Source organism: Chiloscyllium plagiosum, unplaced genomic scaffold (assembly GCF_037043375.1).
Source record: "Chiloscyllium plagiosum isolate Xiang-an unplaced genomic scaffold, Cpla_swu_hap1 HiC_scaffold_19, whole genome shotgun sequence".
Classification (NCBI taxonomy): domain Eukaryota; kingdom Metazoa; phylum Chordata; class Chondrichthyes; order Orectolobiformes; family Hemiscylliidae; genus Chiloscyllium; species Chiloscyllium plagiosum.
The window spans coordinates 2224670-2251086 of NW_028270157.1; the positions used below are offsets into that span (position 1 = coordinate 2224670).

Consider the following 26417-nt stretch of genomic DNA (forward strand, 5'->3'; position numbering starts at 1 on the left):
TATGCCTTCTTAACAACCTCATCAACCTGGGTGGCAATTTTCAGGGATCTATGTACAGGGACACTGAGATCTCTCTGCTCATTTATACTACCAAAAATCTTACCATTAGCCTAATACTCTTTATTCCTGTTGCTACTTGCAAAGTGAATCACCTCATACTTTTCCACATTAAACTCCATTTGCCACCTCTCAGCCCAGTTCTGCAGCTTATCCATGTCCCTCTGTAACCTACAACATCCTTCTGCACTATCCACAACTCTACTGACCTTAATGTCATCGCAAATTTACTAACCCACCCTTCTACGCCCTCATCCAGGTCATTTATAAAATTGACAAACAGTGGTGGACCCAAAACAGATCCTTGCGGTACCCCACTAGTAACTGAACTCCAGGATGAACATTTCCCATCTACCACTACCCTCTGTCTTCTTTCAGCTAGCCAATTTCTGATCTAAACCGCTAACTCACTCTCAATCCTGTGCCTCTGTATTTTGTGCAATAGCCTACAATGGGGAACCTTATCAAACACCTCACTGAAATCCATGTACACCACATCAACCGCTTTACCCTCATCCACCTATTTGGTCACCTTCTCAAAGAACTCAATAAGGTTTGTGAGGCATGGTCTACCCTTCACAAAACCGTGTTGACTATCCCTAATCAACTTATTCCTTTCTAGATGATTGTAAATCCTATCTCTTATAACCCTTTCCAATACTTTACCCACAACTGAAGTAAGGCTCACTGGTCTATAATTACCAGGGTTGTCTCTACTCCCCTTCTTGAACAAGGGAACAACATTTGCTATCCTCCAGTCTTCTGGCACTATTCCTGTAGACAATGACAATATAAGGATCAAAGCCAAAGGCTCAGCAATCTCCTCCTTGGCTTCTCAGAGAATCCTACATTATATCCCATCTGGCCCAGGGGACTTATCTATTTCCACACTCCAGCTATTTCTTTGTGTTTCAGATTTTCAACATCTGCAGAATTTTGCTTGTTTTTATAAGCATTTCTGTTGGTTGGAAACCATTAACACCAGGAATAAAAACTTCCAGAATATTGATTTATTTTTGAAATGAGTTGGCACAGACCCACTAGGCTGAATGGCCTCCAATCTGTACTGTTGTATGTTTCGATGATCAGATACTGAAGTGCTCTTTGCTTTGGCAGCACGCTGGAGACAACATTCGATAGCACCGTCACCACGGAGATCAATGGGCGCTCCATGGCCGCAGTGACCAGCAGAACATCTGCCATGTCCTGGAGGCTTGGCCAGTCCAGCCCTCGGTTGCAAGCTGGTGATGCCCCATCCCTGGGCACTGGCTACCCTCCCCGACCTAACCCCAGTCGTTACATCCACCCTGACGGCTCACGCTACGTATACACTGCACCCCTCCGAAGGACAGCGGGGTCAAGGGCCGGCAATAACTCGCAGCTGGACATCTCTGAGAAAGGAAGCTCTGAGCTCGACATGACACCCACCGATGTGGATGTGACCGGTTACATGAGCGACGGTGACTTACTGGGAAAGAACATAAGGAGCGATGACATCGGCAGTGGGTGAGTGACTCTGCACGGCTCAGCTTTGTGTTGCTGATGGCACTGTGTTCCAGAATGTTCTAGAACTGATGTCAACTGACCCCTGAGTGACAGTATTATGGTTCCCACTGCAGAGACTCCAGCGCAGTACTGTGGGAGTGCTGCACTGTTCGGGGGGAGATGTCTTCTACATTACCGTTAAACCGAGGCTTCCTCTGCCTTCTCAGGGGAACATGACCAATCACATGGCTTTATTTTTGGGTGGGAAATTTGGGAGGGGGCTTCTCAGTTAATATTTATCCCTGTGATCATAATCATATTGTTGTTTCTGGAATTCAACTCTTATGTCCATGTTTGACCCAAGGCTGTAATGGGGTCAGGAGCTGAGTGTCCCTGGGGGAACCCAAACTGGGCGTCACTGAGCAGGTTATTGCTGAGCAGGTGCTGCTTGATAGCTCTGTTACTGACACAGGATTAGTGGAGCTGGAAGAGCACAGCAGTTCAGGGAGCATCCAAAGTGCTTCGAAATCGACGTTTCGGGCAAAAGCCCTTCATGAGGAATAAAGGCAGTGAGCCTGGAGCGTGGAGACATAAGCAAGAGGAGGTTGGGGGTGGGGAGAAAGTAGCATAGAGTACAATGGGTGAGTGGGGGAGGGGATGAAGGTGATAGGTCAGGGAGGAGAGGATGGAGTGGATAGGTGGAAAAGGAGATAGGCGGAAAAGGAGATAGGCAGGTAGGACAAGTCCGGAAAAGTCATGGGGACAATGCTGAGCTGGAAGTTTGGAACTAGGGTGAGGTGGGGGAAGGGGAAATGAGGAAACTGCTGGAGTCCACATTGATGCCCTGGGGTTGAAGTGTTCTGAGGCAGAAGATGAAGCGTTCTTCCTCCAGGCGTCTGGTGGTGAGGGAGAGACGGTGATGGAGGCCCAGGACCTCCATGTCCTCGGCAGAGTGGGAGGGGGAGTTGAAATGTTGGGCCACGGGGCGGTGCGGTTGATTGGTGCGGGTGTCCCGGAGATGTTCCCTAAAGTGCTCTGCTTGGAGGCGCCCAGTCTCCCCAATGTAGAGGAGACCGCATCAGGAGCAACGGATACAATAAATGATATTAGTGGATGTGCAAGTAAAATTTTGATGGATGTGGAAGGCTCCTTTAGGGCCTTGGATAGAGGTGAGGGAGGAGGTGTGGCGCAGGTTTTTCAGTTCCTGCGGTGGCAGGGGAAAGTGCCAGGATGGGAGGGTGGGTTGTAGGGGGGGCGTGGACCTGACCAGGTAGTCACGGAGGGAACGGTCTTTGCGGAAGGCAGAAAGGGGTGGGGAGGGAAATATATCCCTGGTGGTGGGGTCTGTTTGGAGGTGGCGGAAATGTCGGCGGATGATTTGGTTTATGCGAAGGTTGGTAGGGTGGAAGGTGAGCACCAGGGGCGTTCTGTCCTTATTACGGTTGGAGGGGTGGGGTCTGAGGGCGGAGGGGCGGGATGTGGACGAGATGCGTTGGAGGGCATCTTTAACCATGTAGGGAGGGAAATTGCGGTCTCTAAAGAAGGAGGCCATCTGGTGTGTTCTGTGGTGGAACTGGTCCTCCTGGGAGCAGATCCGGCGGAGGCGGAGGAATTGGGAATACGGGATGGTATTTTTGCGGGAGGTAGGGTGGGAAGAGGTGTAATCCAGGTAGCTGTGGGAGTCGGTGGGTTTGTAAAAAATGTCAGTGTCAAGTCGGTCATCATTAATGGAGATGGAGACGTCCAGGAAGGGGAGGAAGGTGTCAGAGGTGGTCCAGGTAAACTTAAGCTCAGGGTGGAATGTGTTGGTGAAGTTGATGAATTGCTCAACCTCCTCGCGGGAGCACGAGTTGGCGCCAATGCAGTCATCAATGTAGCGGAGGAAGAGGTGGGGAGTGGTGCCGGTGTAATTACAGAAGATCAACTGCTTTACGTAGCCAACAAAGAGACAGGCATAGCTGGGGCCCATATGTGTGCCCATGGCTACCCCTTTGGTCTAGAAGAAGTGGGAGGATTCAAAGGAGAAATTGTTAAGGGTGAGGACCAGTTCGGCCAAACGAATGAGAGTGTCGGTGGAGGGGTACTGTTGGGGACGCGGGGGAGGAAGAAATGGAGGGCTTGGAGGCCCTGGTCATGGCGGATGGAGGTGTAGAGGGATTGGATATCCATGGTGAAGATGAGGCGATGGGGCCGGGGAAACGGAAGTCTTGGAGGAGGTGGAGTCCGTGGGTGGTGTCTCGAATGTATGTGGGGAGTTCCTGGACTAGGGGGGATAGGACAGTGTCGAGGTAGGTAGAGATGAGTTCAGTGGGGCAGGAGCATGCTGAGACAATGGGTCAGCCAGGGTGGTCAGGCTTGTGGATCTTGGGAAGGAGGTAGAACCGGGCAGTGCGGGGTTCCCGGACTATGAGGTTGGAAGCTGTGGGTGGGAGATCTCCTGAGGTGATGAGGTTCTGTATGGTCTGGGAGATGATGGTTTGGTGATGGGGGTGGGGTCATGGTTGAGGGGGCAGTAGGAAGAGGTGTCCTCGAGTTGACGTTTGGCTTCAGCGGTGTAGAGGTCAGTGCGCCAGACTACCACTGCGTCCCCTTTATCCGCTAGCTTGATGGTGAGGTTGGGATTGGAGCAGAGGGATTGGAGGGCTGCGCGTTGTGAGGGTGAGAGGTTGCAGTGGGGGAGGGGGGTAGACAGGTTGAGGCGGTTAATGTCCCGGCGGCAGTTGGAAATGAAGAGGTCGAGGGCAGGTAATAGGCCAGCACGGGGTGTCCAGGTGGATGCAGTGTGTTGGGGATGGGCGAAGGGGTCCTCGGAAGGTGGGCGGGAATCCTGATTGTGAAAGTAAGCTCGGAGGCGGAGGCGATGGAAGAATTGTTCGACGTCACGGCGTGTATTAAATTCATTGATGCGTGGACAGAGGGGTTGAAGGTGAGTCCTTTGCTGAGGACTGATCGTTCGTCCTCAGTGAGTGGGAGGTCTGGGGGGATGGTGAAAACTCAGCAGGACTGGGAGCTGGGAGCTGGTGTGGGTGTAGAGCTGGGCGTGGGGGCGGAACCTGTAACTGGAGTGGGTGTGTGGTGGGGGGAATGGGGGTGGAGTCATGAGCGGGGGTAGTGTTCCCCTCGGGGTTCTGGGGGGTGGGGATAGTGACAGTGGGGTCTGTGGGGGGCATGTCAGCAGAATGCAGGTGAGTGCCGCTGGTGGGGGCGGAAGTGATGGTGACCACGGCAGTAGGGGTGGCGGAAGTCACTGAGCATGTGGCATCAGCGATGATGTGAGGGGCGGAAGTGATGTGGCATGGCGTCCATCACGTTACTGATGATGGAGAGTAGACTGAGTGGGCAGGAATTGGCCTTGTTGTCAGGGGCCCAAGTCTTCAGTCCTACTGCCGGAATGTTGTTAGGGCCCATTGCCTTTGCAGTATCCAGTGTCCCAAACCATTTTTTGATATCATGTGGAGTGAATCGAATTGACTGGAGCCTGGTCTCTGTGATGGATCATCCACTCAGCACTTCTGACTGAAGATTGCTGGGGAAGCTCCAGCCTTATCCTTTACCCTGATGTGCTGGGCTCCTCCATCATTGAGGAGGGGGATATTTGTGGAGCCTTCTCCTCCAGTGAGTTGGTTAATTGTCCACCACCATTCGCGATGAATGTGGCAGGACTGCAGAGCTTAGGTCTATTTGTGGAATTGCTTAGTTGCATCTCATGCATGCTGTTCTAGCTGGTGAGCATACACATACTGCTCGATATGTGCATTACGCTTCAAATCTTCACGTGAACATTGAGAGCATGGTCCTTTAAGAAATGCTTGAGTAGGATTTGCTGATGTTTCAGCCAGAGTTATGCTGATATTCTAAAAATGAGAATCGATTAGTTTGAAATGTGGAAGATTTGGAGACAGTTTGAGAGTTATTCTCCCTGACTTGGAGACACTGGGATCACAATGTCAGAATAAGAGGTTGAGCACTTTGGACTGAGATATGGAGAACATCCTTTGCTCAGAGGCTTGTGAATCTGTCTCTTCCCCGGGAGCTTGTGAAATACTCCATTGTTGAGTTTATTCAAACCAGGAGCAGGCTTCTGGAAATCTATAGCATCAAACAAACAAGGTGAGCAAGTTGGAGAAGATGGGCCGAACCTACGCGATGGGCCGAATGGTAACCGTTTCATGGTCTGAAAGTGATGTATTTAACTCGACTCACAGAAACAAAAGTTCATATCCGGAATCAAATCGTGGAATGATGTTTTGTTCAAACACTGAACTAGATTTGTTTAACTGTGGTTTCTCTGGGCCATATGGGGAAGCTGTATTTATTAAAGGGTGACTCAGTCGATTCACTGTAAATTGAATATTTGTTTAATCTGACTGGTTTAAAGGTGAAACTGGGATATGGTTCATCAGTTAGCATTGTCCTTGGTGAGTAACAAGCCTGGATTTCACAGAGCCCACTGAGAGTGGACAGTCCACCATCCACCTCAATCTGTCTGAAATGTGCAGGGTATAGGGGACATGTCCCTCTATCCTGAGAGAGGGCTGTTGGGGGGTGTGTAGAAAGCCCAAGATCTTTAATGGTGTGAGCTGCTATTGGATAAAGTTCCATTGGATTGTCTCTCAGACCCCCCCGGGGCTATTGTCAGCATTTCATGCCCCCTCCTCCTGTCCCTCTCCCCTTTAACCTGCTCCCAGCTTCTTGACCACAGCCCCCCACCCACTCACCCTCTCCCGTGCACCCCCAATCTCACTGCCATCCTCCCTGTGGCTCAGACTGAACCCCTCAATCCTGCAGACTGTCTGTGTGACTCCTGGTGGTGTTGCTAGGGCAACAGATCTGCCAGCTCCAATTGGCCAACAGTCCTCCTCTTCAGAAAGGGGCAGCAACCTCCCCTTAAAGCAACTAATGCGCTGCCTCCAGAGTTAAATAGCTGTGGGATGATGGACAGACTCCCCATGTTGTTGCTGCCTTTGGGACTAGGAATGGATGGTAAATCTGAACAGGGAGACTTTATTGACGATGCTCCCATCTCCACTGCCAGTTTTATAGTGGACCTAAGCTCTGCTCCTCTGGGTCACCTGACCAGCTGTCTTAAAGGGACAGCACCCCCAATTACATACATAACACTCCCCACCTAATGTTTGAGCTGGGGATTGGTTGGAGTGCAGGGACCTGGGTGTCAACCAACATTAAATACATTTAGTTAATCTTTAAGGAGAGACCATGTCATAAATATGTTGCAAACGCTTGAATGCTTGTGACCCTTTGTCACACCCCAACACAATCTGTCCTTTGTGTCACAGTTGCTATCTGATGTATTGAGTTTTCCTTTCAGACCTCCATTATTTTCCTTTTCTTTTTGTTATTAATGCAGAGCTGAATGATTCCGATCTAGACCAATGTGGGAGCTGTGGGCTGAGCTGTTCTGTGTACAGTACATCTCTCTGAAACTGAAAGCAATGGAAATGAGGAGAGGTGTCATGGGAAACCAGTCCTTCTTTTTACTTAATCACGGGATCTGAGTGTCACTTACTAGGCAGCACTTATTACCCATCCCTAATTGCCCAGAGGGTAGTTAAGAGTCAACCATATTGCTGTGGGTGTGGAGTCACATGTAGACCAGACCAGGTAAAGATGGCAGATTTCCTTCTCTAAAGGACATGAGTGAACCAGATGGGTTTTAATGATAATTGAACAATGGTTTCCATTAGCTTTTACTCCAGATTTTATTAAATTCAAATTCCACTAGCTGCCATGGCAGGATTTGAACCCAGGCTCCCAGCCTGTGGTACAAAGGACTCGGCCAGTGACATCACTGAGACATGAAAACAAAACCTTCCAGCTCAGCGAGCAAAAACCTACATCCAGAACCTCAACCTGAGCTACAAATCTTCTCAACTCGCTAGTGACATTACGATTATGCCGGGACTTCTGAATGGCACCTGTTAGAGGATGCAGGCTGTCAAATCTCTTCTGTTATTTAATGATATCACGACTGGACTGCCAACTGAACCTCCCAATCCTTCCTCAGCCCCAGGTCCCTTCATATCCTCAAATAACAAACCTTTTTTAATCTTTGTTTTGAAATGAACAATTGATCTGAAATCACATTTGTGGAAGAAAATTCCAAATTCAGTCCCTCAGCGGAAGGAGGATTTCTGATGTTCATAGAACATAGAACATAGAAGAATACAGCGCAGTACAGGCCCTTGGGCCCTCGATGTTGCGCCGATCCAAGCCCACCTAAACTACACTAACCCACTATCCTCCATATACCTATCCAATGCCCTCTTAAATGCCCATAAAGAGGGAGAGTCCACCACTGTTACTGGCAGGGCATTCCATGAACTAACGACTCGCTGAGTGAAGAACCTACCCCTAACATCAGTCCTATATCTACCCCCCCTTAATTTAAAGCTATGCCCCCTTGTAATACCCGACTCAATACGCGGGAAAAGGTTCATACTGTCGACCCTATCTAACCCCCTAATCATCTTGTACACCTCAATCAAGTCACCCCTAAACCTTCTTTTCTCTAGTGAAAACAGCCCCAAGTGCCTCAGTCTTTCCTCATACGATTTTCCTTCCATACCAGGCACCATCCTGGTAAACCTCCTCTGTACCCGTTCCAATGCCTCCACATCCTTCCTATAGTATGGCGACCAAAACTGCACACAATATTCCAGATGCGGCCGTACCAGAGTCTTATACAACTGCATCATGACCTCAGGACTCCGGAACTCAATTCCTCTACCAATAAAAGCCAGTACGCCATATGCCTTCCTCACCGCACTATTTACCTGGGTGGCAACTTTCAGAGATCTGTGTACATGGACACCAAGATCCCTCTGCTCATCCACACTACCAAGTATCCGACCATTAGCCCAGTACCCCATCTTTCTGTTATTCTTCCCAAAGTGAATCACCTCGCACTTAGCTACATTGAATTCCATCTGCCACCTTTCTGCCCAGCTCTGCAGCTTCTCTATATCCTGCTGTAACCTGCCACATGCTTCCTCACTGTCAACAACTCCTCCGACTTTCGTATCATCCGCAAACTTGCTCACCCAACCTTCTAACCCCTCTTCCAGGTCATTTATAAAAATGACAAACAGCAATGGTCCCAAAACAGATCCTTGCGGAACACCGCTAGTGACGGCACTCCATGAAGAAACTTTGCCATCAACTACTACCCTCTGTCTTCTTCCATCCAGCCAATTCCTAATCCAAACCTCCAACTCACCCTCAATGCCATATCTCCGTATTTTCTGCAGTAGCCTACCATGGGGAACCTTATCAAACGCCTTACTAAAATCCATATATACCACATCTACCGCTTTCCCCTCATCAACTTCCTTCGTCACCTTTTCAAAGAATTCAATAAGGTTTGTGAGGCACGACTTGCCCTTCACAAAACCATGCTGACTATCCTTGATCACATTATTCCTATCCAGATGTGCATAAATCCTATCCCTTACAATTCTCTCTAAGACTTTGCCCACAACAGAAGTGAGACTCACCGGCCTATAGTTACTAGGGCTATCCCTACTCCCCTTTTTGAACAAGGGAACCACATTTGCTATCCTCCAGTCTTCTGGGACTACTCCTGTAGACAAAGAGGACATAAAAATCAAGGCCAATGGCTCTGCAATCTCCTCCCTTGCTTCCCAGAGAATCCTAGGATAAATGCCATCAGGCCCAGGGGACTTATCTATTTTCACCTTTTCCAGGATTTCCAACACCTCTTCTCTACATACCTCAAAGCCATCCATTCTACTTATTTGTGACTCAGTATTCTCATCGACAACAATGCCCTGTTCCTGAGTAAATACTGAAGAAAAGTATTCATTCAGTGTCTCCCCAATCTCTTCCGCCTCCACACGCAACTTCCCCCTACTATCCTTGACTGGACCTATTCCTACCCTAGTCATTCTTTTATTCCTAACATACCTATAGAAAGCCTTAGGGTTTTCCCTAATCCTATCGACTAAGGACCTTTCATGTCCCCTCCTTGCTGCTTTTAGCTCTCTCTTCAGGTCCTTCCTGGCTACCCTATAACTCTCAATCGCCCCAATTGAACCTTCACGTCTCATCTTGAGATAGGCCGCCCTCTTCCATTTAACAAGGGATTCCAATTCCTTATTAAACCACGGCTCCCTCGCCCGACCCTTTCCTCCCTGCCTGACAGGTACATAATTATCAAGGACACTCAATAGTTGCCCCTTGAACAAGTTCCACATATCATTTACACTCTTGCCTTGGAGTCTACTTTTCCAAGCCACACATCCTAAGTCATGCCTCACCGCATCATAATTTCCCTTACCCCAGCTATAATTCTTGCCCTGTAGTACACACTTATCCCTCTCCATCACGAGTGTAAAAATCACCGAATTATGGTCACTATCCCCAAAGTGCTCACCTACCTCTAATTCTAACACCTGGCCTGGTTCGTTACCCAGAACCAAATCCAGTATGGCCTCACCTCTTGTTGGCCTGTCTACATATTGTGTCAGGAAACTCTCCTGCACACATTGAACAAACACTGACCCATCTAACGAACTTGAGCTATAGCTTTCCCAATCAATATCAGGAAAGTTAAAGTCCCCCATAACAACCACCCTATTACTGTCACTCATCTCCTGAATCACCTTCCCAATCCTTTCTTCAATGATTCTAGGACTATTAGGAGGCCTGTAAAAGACTCCTAACAGGGTGACCTCACCTTTCCTATTCCTAACCTCAGCCCAAACTACCTCAGATGGCAAGTCCTCATCCATTGTCCTTTCCACCGCTGTAATACTATCTTTGACAAGCAATGCCACACCTCCCCCTCTTTTACCCCCACCTCTGACCCTACTAAAACATTTAAATCCCGGAACCTGCAACAGCCAATCCTGTCCCTGTTCTAGCCATGTCTCCGTAATAGCCACAACATCGAAGTCCCAGGTACCAACCAACGCTGCAAGTTCACCTACCTTATTTCGTATACTTCTTGCATTGAAGTATACACACTTCAAGCCACTCCCCTGTTTACAGGCACCCTCCTTGGAAATTGATGCCATGTTCCTCACCTCCCTACACTCCAGGCCCTGCACCCTGAAGCTACAATCTGGGTTCCCATGCCCCTGCCGAGTTAGTTTAAACCCCCCCCAAGAGCACTAGCAAACCTCCCCCCAAGGATACTGGTTCCCCTCAGGTTCAGGTGTAGACCATCCTGTTTATAGAGGTCCCACCGTCCCCAGAAAGAACCCCAGTTATCCAAAAACTGGAACCCCTCCCTCCTGCACCATCCCTGAAGCCACGCATTTAATTGTTCTCTCTCCCTATTCCTCGAATCTCTATCACGTGGCACGGGTAACAAACCAGAGACAACAACTCTGTTTGTTCTAACTCCAAGCTTCCAACCTAGCTCCCTGAAAGCCTGTCTAACATCCTCAGCACTCCTCCTACCTATGTCGTTGGTGCCAATGTGGACCACGACTTCGGGTTGCTCCCCCTCCCCCTCCATTCCTGAAAAGTCTGGCTCTCGTTGTGAGAGCTTGTCCCTTTAATCTGAGGATCCTCAGGCAGCAGAAATTGTTTTTCTCTCTGGATACCCTTATCAGTTCTCCGTCAAATCTTAAAAGTTCTGTTCAAATCAGCTCTTCATCTTCTAAATTCCAGGTCATGTACCGGTCAAAAACAGCTACCTGACTACTCTAATCCCATTTCCCAACACTTGGCCCATAACCTTGGTATTGCAACTCCACATCTAACCACTTCTTCAATGTGATGAGGGTTCCTGCTTCTCCCACTCTTACAGGCAGAAAGTTCCAGATTCCCACCACCCTCTGTCTCACAATTTACTCCTCAAAGTGGACCCGAAAGCATGGGGGATACTTGTCTTTATTAGCCGAGGCACAGAGTTTACGGGCAGGGAGGTGATCCTGGAACTGTATGAAGCAGTGGTTAGGTCTAGCGAGAGTAGAGTCTGCAGTTTTGGAATCCACATAATAGGACGATGTGAGTGCACTGGAGAGAGGGCGGGGGAGATTTACCAGGATGTTGCCTGGGCTGGAGAGTTTCAGTGATGGAGAGAAATTGGACAGTCTGGGCTGCTTTCCCTAGAGCAGAGGAGATTGAGAGGGGACATGATTGAGATGTAGAAAATTACTAGTGGCAGAAACAGGAAGAAACCTTTACCCTTCATGGAGATATCAATGACCAGGGGCTTGGATTGAAGGGAAGAGGCAGGGGGTTTAGGGGAGAGATGAGGAAAATCTTCTCACCCAGAGGGTGGTGGGAATCTGGAACTTTCTGCCTGTAAGAGTGGGAGAGGCAGGAACCCTCATCACATTGAAGAAGTGGTTAGAAGTGGAGTTGCAATACCAAGGTTATGGGCCAAGTGTTGGGAAATGCGATTAGAGTAGTCAGGTAGCTGTTTTTGACCAGTACAGACCTGATGGGCTGAAGGGCCTTTTTCTGCACTGTAGACCTCTCTAACTTTATCAGTGTATGAGGGCTGAGGTCCCATGTTGCTCAGCCAATGGCTGCATGGCAGATACACCCTTCCTGAGGCATAGTCTTCAGAGTCACTCGCAGGCCTCTGGTTAGGGTCTAACTTGCATTTATAGAACACTTTCACAATCTTAGCACGTCCCAAAATGTTTTCCAGTTACTGATTTCATTTATGATGATCTGTCTTTCGCAGATCTGACAGCCAACCTGAACCCTGCAAGGTCCCAGAGAAATCAATGCAAAAAATGACAAGGCAATCCATTTTAGTGCTGTTGGCTGAAGGATAATTATTGAATAGGAGGCAAGAGTTAATTCTCCCACTTTTGAAAAGAATGCCATGAGTTCTTTTACCTACACGTGAAAGAATCTCATTTTAACATTGTGACTGCCAGATAACACAGCCCCTCTGTCATCATAATACTTCCTCAGTTACTACACCCAGAGGGTCATCTGATGTTTTGTGTTCAATTTAAACTCACACCTTCAGGCTAAAGTAAGACTGTTACCTACTCACCCATTGACTCGGAAAGTCACAATGTCTCCCAGTTAGTCCTGTACATTAATTCAGTTAGAGACTGATGCAAAAGTACAGAAATATTGAAGTAAGTTCATCTTCAATTACTTATTGGTGGCACATTGGCTCAGTGGTTAGCACTGCTACCTCACAGCACCAGGGACCCGGGTTCGATTCCAGCCTCGGGCAACTGTCTGTGTGGAGTTTGCACATTCTCCCCGTGTCTGCGTGGGTTTCCTCCAGGTGCTCCGGTTTCCTCCCACAGTCCAAAGATATGCAGGTCAGGGTGGATTAGCCATGGGAAATTGCCCCTATTGTTCAGGGAGAAATGTAGGTTAATAAGGTAGGGGAATGGGTCTGGGTGGGTTACTCTTTGGAGGGTCAGTATGGACTTGTTGGGCCAAATAGCCTGTTTCCACACTGTAGGGATTCTATGATTTGTCTAAAATTGTGGTGATGTGTGCCATTGGGATTTGCTACAAAAATTGGAAGTTAATTTGTGTAGAATGATCATGTCAGCACATCAGTAAGTAACACTGCAATGGGTTTAGTATAGATAGGTTGGCCCATTTCATTGGAGGCAGTTCAGAGAAGGGTCACTGGGATGATCCCTGGGATGGAGGGATTATCTTATGAGCAAACGCTAAACAGGTTGGGACTTTACTCACTGGAGTTTAGAGGAATGAGGTCTCATTGAGACATACAGGGGCTTGACAGGGTCAATGCTGAGAGCATGTTTCCTCTCCTGGGAGAGTCTCGGACCAGGGGGCACAGTCTCAGAATAAAGGGGCAGCAATGTTAGACAGAGATAAGGAGGAATTTCCTCTCTGAGGGTTCTGGAGTGTTTGGAACCCCTTGTTGGAGTGTCCATTCAGGAGACAATTACTTTGTGACGTTAAAATCTATTTAATTCATTGCATCTGGGTTTTAAATATTCAATTAAATAGTGTTCAATATTCAATTAAATTTAGGACAAATGCAGAAAGTTCTGGAGAAACTCAGCAGGTCTGACGGCACCTGCAGTGGAAAGCAGAATTAACGTTTTGATCTGAAGATGTGCAGGTCAGGTGGATTGTCCATAGTGTTAGGTGCATTAGTCAGAGGAACATGGGTCTGGGTGGGTTACCCTTCGGAGGGTCGGTGTGAACTGGTTGGGCCGAAGGGCCTGTTTCCACACTGTGGGGAATCTAATCTAAAACAAAATCCGGTATCTCTCTTCTTTTGGGGAACCCAATGTGGTGTAGTGTCACCGCCACCTTCAAAAAACACCATCACAACTGGGCTTCGGCCTGGGATAGTTGCAAACTCTGGTTGGAGTCACCACATGGAACCACCAGCATTTGGCGAACTCACACCACACTTAGTCATCAACATATGCATACCCATGGCACCCAATGGAAAACAGGTTGCTGACCTTCCATCAACTGATTGGATGAGTGTTGTCTCTCAGAAGGATCTGGGTGTTTTTCTGTGCAGACAGTGGTGATCTCAGTGTAGATGGGAGGTGCACTTGGGGAGTCTTTGGAACCCCATCGTAGAATGCTCTGGCATAAATTCAACAAATTCCCTGCTGTGTAATTCTCTGGATCTGGAATCCTCTGAAAGTCTCCATTTCAATCGGAGAATTTGAAAGGTTCTGATGAAATTACCTCGTGCTAAATTATTCACAGATGGCCTGATTCTGGCTCAGAGATTCAGAGGGAGCACAGCAGCTACCTCATCACAATCAAATAAAAGTCAAAGCTCAAGCCAAACATTTGAAAAGTGTTTTTATGTTTGGTTTTTGTGAAAGGGAGACCACATTTAACCATTGCATTAGAGTTTTTTGAGGAAGTGATATGCTCGCTGGATAAAGGGGGAACTGAAAGGTGTTGTTGTCACCAATTAACTGGGAAGAGTACTCAATAATCAAGCCCTACTTTTGCACAAGCCATCACAAATGTGTAGATATCCAATTAAACCAGCAAGATGAGCAATTTATCTGATCGACTCCCATTCAAAACCAAAAGCAATTCACACTGGGTTTCATCATTAAGGAAAGAACTATTGTAAATTCACTTATTCTCTAGTAAATGTCAGAGAAAGGGAAAGGATTATTAATTTGCTACTAAATAACTTAAAACACTCACCCTTAAAAACCCCAAATACACACACTCCCAGTCACAACTAAGACAGACAAAAGACTTACAGTTTGACACAGATATTACAGATGGCAAACATAGACAGGAAATACAATTTTCTGAAGATCAACATCCAGGTCACAAGGGGGACTATTATTTCAAACTGTCCTTTTGATTTTACCAATGATGACCCATCATCTGTGGAGCAATGAGCATTCTTTGATATGTTTTTTCCATTGGATGGAAAGATTTAAAATTCTTTCTTCTAGTTTTCTTTGTTCTTTACCTTTTTACACACACAGAGGAAAGGGAGGAAGATGGTTTCTGTTTGCTAGTTCTGGAATGTTCTGGCTGTACTGCTCCCACCAGACTCTAGCAGACAGCAGCGTGACCGACCTGTGGGCTGTCAGCAGGCTGTTTTCCTTTAGCTCCTGATCTGCTCTGACTGAATCATGTAACAGGAGAAAGTGAGGTCTGCAGATGCTGGAGATCAGAGATGGAAATGTGTTGCTGGAAAAGCGCAGCAGGTCAGGCAGCATCTAGGGAACAGGAGAATCGACGTTTCGGGCATCAGCCCTTCTTCAGGAATGAGGAAAGTTGGTCCAGCAGGCTAAGATAAGTGGAAGAGATGCAGTGGAGGGCATCGTCGACCACGTCGGGGGGGAAATTGCGGTCCTTGAAGAAGGAGGCCATCTGGGATGTGCGTTTTTGGAACTGGTCCTCCTGGGAGCAGATGCGGCGGAGTCGAAGGAATTGGGAGAATGGGATGGCGTTTTTACAGGGGGCAGGATGGGAGGAGGTGTAGTCCAGGTAGCTGTGGGAGTCGGTCGGTTTGTAGTAGATGTCCGTGTTGATTCGGTCGCCTGAGATAGAAATAGAAAGGTCGAGGAAGGGGAGGGAGGAATCTGAGACTGTCCAGGTGAATTTGAGGTCAGGGTGGAAGGTGTTGGTGAAGTGGATGAACTGTTCAACCTCCTCCGATGACTATATCGGCGCCGCCTCATGCACATCGATGACTGTATCGGCGCCGCCTCGTGCTCCCACGAGGAGGTTGAACAGTTCATCCACTTCACCAACACCTTCCACCCCGACCTCAAATTCACCTGGACAGTCTCAGATTCCTCCCTCCCCTTCCTCGACCTTTCTATTTCTATCTCAGGCGACTGAATCAACACGGACATCTACTACAAACCAACCGACTCCCACAGCTACCTGGACTACACCTCCTCCCATCCTGCCCCCTGTAAAAACGCCATCCCATTCTCCCAATTCCTTCGACTCCGCCGCATCTGCTCCCAGGAGGACCAGTTCCAAAAACGCACATCCCAGATGGCCTCCTTCTTCAAGGACCGCAATTTCCCCCCCGACGTGGTCGACGATGCCCTCCACCGCATCTCTTCCACTTATCTTAGCCTGCTGGACCAACTTTCCTCATTCCTGAAGAAGGGCTGATGCCCGAAACGTCGATTCTCCTGTTCCCTAGATGCTGCCTGACCTGCTGCGCTTTTCCAGCAACACATTTCCATCTCTGAATCATGTAACAAGCTCACTGTTTCAAAAAACGACTTAGGCCATGCTTTAGCCTAAGTAAACATGGGCACTACTTGATCTTTTCCCAGGTTCCAAAACTTTCCTGGAATTTCAGATTTATATCTGGGTCTGACGTCCATTATAGAACATTCCAGCACGTACAGGCCCTTCAGCCCTTGATGCTGCACCGCCCTGTGAAATCAATCTGAAGCCCATCTAACCTACACTATTCCATTCTCATCCAATGACCATCTAAATGCCCTTAAAGAGTCGAGTCTATTACTGTTACATATGGCCCAACTGTCTTTCATCTATTAGAGATGAAAGAGATTTACAAAATTAAGGGGCTTGAATAGGATAAATAGACAAGGTCTTTTCCCTGGGGCAGGGGAGTCCAGAACTAAAGGGCATAGGTTTAGAGTGAGAGGGGAAAGATTTAAAAGGGACCTAAGGGGCAACTTTGTCACACAGAGGGTGGTACGTGTATGGAATGAGCTGCGAGCGGAATTGGTGGAGGCTGGTACAATTGCAGCATTTAAATGACATCTGGATGGGTATACGAATAAGAAAGGTTTGCAGGGATATGTGCCAAGTACTGGCAAATGTGTCTAGATTTATTTGGGATATTTGGCTGACTTGGATGAGTTGGACCGAAGGGTCTGTTTCTGTGCTGTGCATCTCTCTGACTCGAAGACTCTAAGCATGTTCTGGATGGAGGAAAGGTCTGGGAAGGCAGCTCAATGCTCCCTTCCACAGGGTGTGCTTGGGGAGGAGATTGTATCTGTCTGTCAGGACTTGCTGCTTCTCTATCTTCCTTCTCCACTCGCTTGGTTGCAGGAGACACTGGGTAGCTGGTTCATATTTACAAAGTCTCTGACTTATCGGCTTAAAAGTAACAGCTTACGTCAACTGATAAGGGAAAAATAAACTGGCTTTCCACAGGTTTGTGGGATTTCTTACTGCAGAGAAAATGATCCATGTAAATACTACGGTCGACATCACAATGTGATAAATGGCTTGTTGTCCTCTGGAGTTGAGGTCAAGGAGAAATGCTGCCTCAGAAATGGGGGGATTTACTCTGATGTGCTCTCAGATTCTCCAATCACAGCCCATGGATCTGCTCCATTCACTGAGAGGACAAATCCATTACAGCTCTCTCCCCTCCAACACCACTCCCACACACCTCCTGCTTCCTGACATCTCTACCCACCAATTCCTCCCCCAATCCCTCCCCCTTCTCCCTGCTGCCTGGGGTGTGGGGAATCAGATGGCATGGCGGTTATGTTATGGGACTTGTAATCCAGAACCCCAGGCTAGTGTCCTGGGGGCCTGAGGTTTGAACTCTTCCCTGACAGATGGTGAACTTTGAGTTCAGTGCAAAAAAAATGGAATTGTCAAAACCCATAAAGTTCATTGGTGTCTTTAAGGGAAGGAAATTTGCCTGATCTGGCCTACATTTAACTCCAAATCTACAGAAATGTGTTTGAATTTAACTGCCCCTGGGCAATTATGAATGGGCAATAAATGTCAGGGATATCCACGACCCCCTGAAAGAATAAAGAAACTAATTGGGGCAGCATGGTGGCTCAGTGGTTAGCACTGCTGTCTCACAGCGTCAAGGACCCAGGTTCGATTCCAGCCTCGGGCGACTGCGTGGTGTTTGTACATTCTCCCCGTGTCTGTGTGGGTTTCCTCCGGGTGCTCCGGTTTCCTCCCACAGTCCAAAGATGTGCAGGTCAGGTGGATTAGCCATGGGAAATGCTGTATTACAGGGATAGAGTCAGGGTGGGATGCTCTTCAGAGGGTCAGTGTGGACTTGATGGGTTGAATGGCCTGCTTCCGCACTGTAGGATTCTATGAAAAGCCACAGGACTTTGTAGAATTTTTCTATGATCCTCCTTGATGATGGAAAGCCATCACTGTGACAAGTTGTGAACCGTTAACATAGCGGGCAGATTAACATTAGAGTTTCCTGATAACAAACTAAATGAGACTTAACGTTGACAAACTGGATATTGTCTTGTGAACTGATGAGGTATTTTGATGCATGACCTGTAACTGTCCGCAGAACAAAGGTACTAGTCAGAAGATCCCACGTGTTTGAGTTTGGTTATAACAGTTACATCAATATTTACTCTCCTTAAAAACAAACTTTGAAATTTCAATGTTAACAAGGCTGTGTTAATTATTCAGCCCAACATTCCCAGGTCTAACAGCCTACAAAGCGTTCAAACAGAATCAATTGGCTTTCATAATAAGTCACCCTTTGATATTGCAAAGAGCAGGAGGCCACTCAGTCCCTTTAATCCCTGCTATTCGGTTACATCATGGCTGATCAGCTCCTAATTTCAGTCTGCTCCAGATCTCCTGAAAGACAATGAATATTCACTCACTCACCCTGAAAGTTCTAATTGTCCTCTGCCTTCACATCCTTTTGACAAAGAGTTTTCTAGACTTTTACACCTTCTTGTTTGCAAAAAAGCTTCCAGATTTTTCTCCTGAATGGCCCAAATCTAATTTTCAGCTTGTTCTGAATTTCCCTTGAAGGAGTGAGTCACTGGGTTGGTGTGGACTCATCGGCACTTAGCCCTTCGGGAGATATTGAGAATACCATTATTCCCACAGTTCACTTGGATTCTATGCTGAGTCCTCCCTTGTTACTGCCAAGGTAGCTCTGAGCTCTGCAATTGACACTGAACGAGTAAGGTTTAGATTTCTTTAATCTTCAACTAGGCAGGTCGATGCTGATTGATTTGATTTAACTTATTGTTGTCACATGGCCCAAGATACAGTGGAAAGTATTCCTTTGTGTGCTATACAGGTAGATTGTATCATACAGAGTGCGTCAGGGTAGCAGAACTAAGTGCAAAATACAGTGTTACAGCTGCAGAGAAGGTGCAGAGAGAGAGAGAGATCAGCATTAACATTTGAGAGATCTGTTCAAAAGTCTGATAACAGCGGGGAAGAAGGTTTGTCGGGGCATTGCCTGAAATTTGAACCAGCCAATAGCTGTTACCCATTTTGTCGCAGGTGCAGTGTGTGTACAAGTTCATTCTGACTGTGATGAGTAGGGCCCTGTGTGTTCATGTAAACAGCTTCCTGTCCAAGGAAGTGTACCGCACTGCCAACCTGACTGACTATATCAATCCTCACACACTCGTGATTGTGCAGCATGTGCTGTCCAGTTGGGGACCCACATCAGGGCCTTGTTTTAACCAAACAGGCTTAACTTGCATGGTTTAAAATTTAACAAAGCCTGGCTGTTAACTGTCAATCAGCGTTAGTGCGTGCGTTTGCCAGGGCAATACCAATTAGGGTCTACCTGCCAACTAACCAGCTCTGTCCAGTCATACCGTATAAACGTTGTTTTCCTTTCATTTTGGTAATTACTGTGATTGTTCTGCTACCTCAATTAAATATACCTTTTTCCAGCAATACTCTAGTTCCGTACCACCAAACAACTATCAGGGGAGGGTATTCTATCCCCCTCCTGACTTGTGCCTTGTAGATGGTGGACAGGCTTTGGGGAGACAGGAGGTGAGTTTCTCACCGCAGTATTCCCAGTCTCTGACCTGCTCTTGTAGCCGCTGTGTTTATATGGTGACTCCAGGTGAGTCGCTGGTCAGTGATAACCCCCAAGATATTGGGGGAATTCAGTGATGGTAACACCATTGAATGTGAATGGGGGGGTGGGGTGGGTGGTGGTTAGATTGTCTCTTATTGGAGATAGTTATAGCCTGGCATTTGTGTGGCACATATGTGACTTGCCACTTGTCTGCCCAAGCCTGTATATTGTTCAGATCTTGCTGCATTTGGACACAGACTGCTTCAGTATCTGGGGAGTGGTGAATGGTGCTGAACATTGTGCACTCATCAGTGAACATCCCCACTCCTGACCTTATGATGGAGGGAAGGTCATTGATGAAGCAGCTGAAGATGGCTGGGCCTTGGGCACTACCCTGAGGACTTGCTGTAGATGTGTCAGAGAGCTGAGATCACTAAATTCCAACAACCACAACCATCTTCCTATGTGTCAGGTATGATTCTAACCAGCAGAGAGCTGATACCCACTGATTCCAGTTTTGCCAGGACTCCTTGATGCCACGCTCATTCAAATGTGGTCTTGATGTCAGGGACTGTCCCTCTCCCCTCCCCTCTGGAATCCAGCTCTTTTGTCCAGGTTTGACCCAAGGCTGTAATGAAGTCAGGAGCTGAGAAATCAGTGCCTTCTGACTCATGCACCTTTAATCCTCCTAGACTTTGTTGCTATGATATATAACTGAGGGTCTGGAACAGGGAAGGACTTTACTGAACAGATGTGTTTTAATTTTAAACAATTAACACGCCGTCACCATTAGACTAGCTTTTAATTCCAAATAACTAACCAAATTCCCATTTCACTAACTGCCTTGATGGTTTTTGAACCCAGAGCATTAGAATAACACTGCAGATATTGGAAATCTGAAGAAATACAGTGAACCCTGGAGAAACTCAACAGGTCTGGCTGCATCTGTGGACAGAGGGAAATAGAGTTAATGTTTCAACTCCAATAAGACTTCTTCAGCTGAAGTGAGCTGGGACATAGTGGTTTTGATGCTGTTGACAGGGAGAGGAGGAGTGAGTAGAACAGAGAGTGAGGGTGTTACTCAGAGCAAAAGACCAAAGCAGTCCTAATGGTCATAGAGGAGAGATAGAGATGTAAGTTTAGGTGTTAATAGTAGGCATTAATAATGGAAAATAGGTCACTCAGCTGAGAACAATGTCATGAAAGAGGACACTGGGATCTGCTGAGTTTCTCTAGCATTTACTGATTTTGTATCATGTTACTGTTAGAGGATTTTGCTACGGACTAATTGGCTGTTGGGTTTTGTACATTACTCTGTCGCTTTACACTGAATCCTGGTTTAATATTGGAGTGTCACAGGGAGCACCAGGTGGTTAAATTGTTCATGGGGGAGTTCCTGGTGAACTGCAGGATCATACCCAGCATCCTCCCATACCCTGAACTCAGATCCGCTGCAGGGATTGGAGCGAGCATAATTAAAGGGGACATGCACTGAAATAAATCACCCACACACTTCCAAAACAAGTTATGGAAAATGCTGGGTGAGCTCCTCTGGAAAATTGCAGCAGATGGATTTCAAGGAGTGAGTGATTATTTTTAAATTAGTTTCACTACAGTTCCTGTTCATGTGAAAGAGCAGTGTGAGAGTGAGATGATGATTATCCTGGTCTCTCAGGTGGCTGCACCACACTGAATGGCAGTATTGTGGAAGTGAGCACCTCCCCACTCTCCCTGATATCTTACCACTGAAACAGATAAATAGGCAGTCATCTAATTTCTCGTAATGGGATCTTGCTGTGTGAAAGTTGCTGTCTGTGTTTCACTTCATTAGGAAAGCAGCAGCTCTACAAAAATAACACCGCCTCAGTGACACACTGGGGAGTTTGCACAGTGTCAAATCCACGGTGGACGAATTCTTCAAAGGGGCAGAAGGGGCTGGAAACTAATCCCAGCACCAACTGAAAGGGAACGTCCATTTCTAACTCACGCAGGTGAAGATGGAGCCTGCCCCACAGAGATACCTCAGAGAGCTGACCTCAACAAGCAGAGAGTGGGGCTTCGACTCCTTATTGAGCCTGGTACAGACCCAGCAGCAGCACAACAGCATCTGGGAGCGGGGGGAAACGTGACACAGCAGGGGTGTGGGAGCGGGTGGAGGAGGGGACCCAGCCAGGGGATCAGGGGGGTCCAGTGGGCAGCCCCACGGGGAAGGGAGCGACGGGTCAGGGTCAGAGAGGCACCAAGGAGTTGGGTACCCTAACGAGGCGACTGAGCAGGGGAAATGGAGGCCAGGCTGAGATACACAAAGAGTGGAATTACACTGGATAAAAGCAAATTACTGCAGATGCTGGAATCTAAAACCAAAAGAGAAAATGCTGGAAAATCTCAGCAGCTCTGGCAGCATCTGTAAGGAGAGAAAAGAGCTGACGTTTCGAGTCTAACTGACCCTTTGTCAAAGCTGGCTTTGACAGAGGGTCAGTTAATCTTGAAATGTTAGCTCTTTTCTCTCCCTTTAGATGCTGCCAGACCTGCTGAGATTTTCCAGCATTTTTTCTTTTGGTGAGTGGAGTTACACCTTGGGCTGCTCCCCCTGATGTTGTGTCATAACGTTCAGGCTGTGGGCCTAGATTGAGAGAATCAGGCAAGTGTGGGTGGTAAAGGCTCTCTGCCTTTATTCCTGATGAAGGGCTTTTGCCCGAAACGTCGATTTTGCTGAAGCTCCTCGATGCTGCCTGAACTGCTGTGCTCTTCCAGCACCATTGATCCCGAAGTGTGGGTGGTAACCTATTTAATCAGGATAGACCTGATGGGTTGAGAGTGTGGTGCTGGAAAAGCACGGTAGGACAGGCAGCATCCGAGGAGCAGGAAAATCAACGTTTCGGGCAAAAGCCCTTCATCAGGAATGTGGCTTGTGGGCCAGGGGGTACTCAGAGATAAATGGGAGGGGGGTGGGGTCGTGGGGGGAAAGGTAGCTGATTGTGCAAATGGTAAATGGAGGTGGGGGTGAAAGTGATATGTCAGAGAGGAGGGTGGAGTGGATAGATGGGAAGGGAGATGGACAGGTTGGACAGTTCAAGAGAGCGGTGCTGTGCTGGAAGTTTGGATCTGGGATAAGATGGGGAGAGGGGAAATGAGGAAACTGGTGAAATCGACATTGATCTCATGTGGTTGGAGGGTCCCAAGGCGGAAGATGAGGTGTTCTTCCGGAGTGGGTGTGGGGGTTGGGTGTGGGGGTCTGGGTGTGGGTGTGGGTGTTGGATGTGGGGGCAGGGTGTGGGGTTCCGGGTGTGGGTGTGGGTGTGGGGGTTGGATGTGGGGGTTGGGTGTGGAGGCTGGGTGTGGGAGTGGGGGTGGGTGTGAGGATGTGGGTGTGGGTGTGGGGGTTGGGTGTGGGGGCTGGGTGTGGGGTTCTGGGTGTGGGGGTGGATGTGTGGGTGTGGGTGTGGGGGTGATGGTGTCAGCTGCCATCTTTCCCTTAGTGTCCGTTGCTGAATCCCTCAGGGAAAGGCCGGGAGGTTGGGATGGCAGAGACATATTGGGGTAAATGGCCTCGTGCTGTCCTGCATCACTGTGTGAATCTCTTTTGTTGTCAGCACTGGATTGATCCCCGTCTGTGTTTCGGGTTTGTTGAAGCCTGTGCAGTGCTGGCTGGTGTGGAGAGGGTTAAGGATTTCAGTTTGAGTAGCAGCAGGAGTTGATTGAAGCAGTTGCTGTCAGTGGGAGATGCCCTGACCTGTGGTTCCTTGTTCTCATTTATCTTCTCACGGGGAGCTGCGCACTTGCAGTCTGCATTTAAAGGAACATTACCAGAGAAATGTAAAAACACAGCCGGCTGCTTTGAAATTAGGTCACTTCTCTCTCCTTATTTACAGGAGTTCTCTTCATATCTTACGGTTCAGCTAACTTCAAGTGGTTCACTCCTTCTTGAATGTTGTGAATTAATCTGTTTCAATCTCAGTTTATAGAATCATAGACATTCACAGCACAGACAAAGGCCCTTCAGCCTGTTGAGTCTGTGCTGGTCAAAAAGAACGACTTGACTATCCGAATCCCATTTCCAAGCCCTTGACCCCTCGCCTTGTATCTTCTGCAGTTTCGGTCTCATTGTTTCTGTTATAGACTTATTTATGTGATAGATTTCCAGAAAGCCTCCCTGCTCCGTATACACACTGACACAGAGAAGGTTCGAGAATCACAGGATTGTCCCAGTACAGGAGGAGGCCATTCAGCCCACACTGCCTTTAGCAGCTCTTCGAACAAGCATTGTGCCAATCTCCTGCCTTGTCTCTGAATTTTGCAAATGACTTCTGTCCAATGTGAGATCGATAAAGTTGAAGTACTGGGGAAAATTATTCAAGATTGGTTGGGGCTTAAATGCCCCACCCCTTGCTCTGTGAGATGTGCTCCCAAATCCTGTGGAAGCCAACCTTTAGGAAATTGGCCAATGATGGGATAGTATCGCAATGTGGTCTTGCTGTGGCCACTCACTCATTCCCCATTAGCAGCCTCACACCTCACCCCCCCACCCCGAACCTCAATGCCTCCAAACTCATTGTCATATGTTCAGGAGAGTTCTTCTGGTGCTAGTCTACATTTGTGAGGAACTGTAGGCTCGGTGATCCAAATGGCCTCCTTCCATTGGCCGAGAGTTGTATAATTATTGGTGATTTGGAGCAGGGTGAAGTTGGCTTTCAATGGGGACTTGGTTAACCATTTACTCTCTTCACAGGTACATGACTGATGGAGGTCTGAATTTATACACCCGCAGCATAACCCGTATTCCAGACATATCAGCTACACGCGATGTCATTCAGAGGGGCGTGTCGGATGTCTCAGGAGATGTTGATAGGTAAGGGAATGTTAGAGAAAGTCCGATGGATAGCATGCCTATTGCTGGGTCCCCTGGGCCGTCATTCGGAAACATAAGAAAGTTTCTGCTTGAGAAGTAGTCCCTCAGTCTCCTGAAACTCACTTGGTGATCCTGTCTGAGATGAATGTTCCTCCTCCACTGGAGATCAAGGTGCTGGAAATACAGGATAAATATCAAAACACCTGCCTGAATGTGCAGATCATTTCACAATGTTCACCAATTTTCTTTGTTGCTCGCCTTTAATGGATGTTGATTTGTGGAACCTACAATCCAGAGGGTGTCCCAGTTCCTGATGGTTGGGAGCTTGGAGCTCTGTGCTGAGGAACAAGGTGTAGTTGCTGACATCTGTACAGTAAGTACCAGATTACCCAGTGGCCACAATGGGCCAGGATCATTTTAACTCAAACATCCACACACTAGCCCCCGCCCTGTACACATGCTACTGAATTCCAGGCTGATTAGTGTGTGACAAACTGGACAATACTCTGGTCCAATTGCACCTGAGCCCTGAGTCCGAGTTTGTGTTTGACAATTTGAAGCCAGGTGTTTTAATAGCCATCACATCAAGTTCCGTGTATGTGGTAGAGCCATTGAGCTATTACACCGTTGAAAGAGATCCTTCAGCCCATCAATGATCTATCGATTCTAATCCCATTTTCCAACTCTTGGCTCATGGCCTTGAATATTTTGGTATTCTGTTCATCTAAATGTCTTCAGACCTTCTGCCTCTACCATCCTTTCAGGCAGTGAGTTCCAGATATCCAGAACCCTCTGGTGAAAATGTTTCTCCATGAATCCCCTCTGAGCCTCCTGCTTCAAAGAGGAAACCTTTCTCCCTACCTACCCTGTCAATGCCACTACACTGGCTGAGGTTACCATGAAGGGCTCTCCTTCTCAACCTCTCCCCTCACCCTGAGGCATGGTGACCCTGAGGTAAAACCACCATCAGTTGTCTCTCTCGATGGTCTGGTAAGACTATGGTGACTTTACCTTTACCTGCCCCTCGGAACTTTATCAATTTCAATCAGATTCCCCCTCAGCCTTCTCTGCTCTGTGGAACACAACCCCTGTTTATCCCGCCTCTCTTCATCACTGGAACGCTCCATCCCAGGCAACACCCTGGTGAATCTCCTCTGCACTCCCCCTACCCCGTAGTGTGGGGACCAGAACTGCACACAGTACCTCAGCTGTGGCCTCATCAGAATCCTGTACAGCTCCAATATTACCTCCTCCAGAAACCTCTTATATTCAAAGATTTGAGAAGAGGAAGGAATTCAGTCTTTTCTCTGACTGCAGTTTGGAACCAAACCTTGTGAAATCATGTTCAAGAAGATATTGTCTTTTGTGATAGAACGGCAAAACATGAATATGGAGATTAGTATAATAATGAGAATATATCAGTGACACTGTACTGTGCATTTTCTTTTTCCATCCCTGCTCCTTCCAGGAGGGAAGATTAATTTCTCTTTCAAAATAAATACAATTTCTAAAATATGTGTGAAACTCTTTGAGAAGCTCCGTACCTTACAAAGTACCCTTTACTGAGAGAGGACCGAGAGTTCAGAAACAGTTTGCACAGCCATCTAGTGACCAGAGACTGCAACTACATTGTGACAGTTGACATAGAAAAATTCAATGGGATTTGGAAATGCTGTAGATTACAATTACAAATAATAGTCATGGAAATCAGAGGGAAAAGCAGTAGTATGTGGGAAAACCCAAACAATTTGCTTCTTGCTAAACTTCTAACCAGTTTCCTCAGAAAGTATTGGAGATTTGGGAAAA

At 47.5% G+C, this 26417-nt stretch overlaps 1 protein-coding gene across 18 annotated transcripts in view; it reads left to right on the forward strand.

Moving 5' to 3' along the window:
- Positions 1-26417, forward strand: part of nav3 (neuron navigator 3) — a 639300-nt gene that overhangs the window by 430481 nt on the left and 182402 nt on the right. For all 18 annotated transcript variants that reach the window (XM_087996953.1, XM_087996954.1, XM_087996961.1 and 15 more), the window contains 2 exons: positions 1174-1563; positions 24492-24611. In XM_087996953.1, the coding sequence (XP_087853079.1) occupies positions 1174-1563; positions 24492-24611 (510 nt within the window). The remainder of the gene's footprint in view (positions 1-1173; positions 1564-24491; positions 24612-26417) is intronic.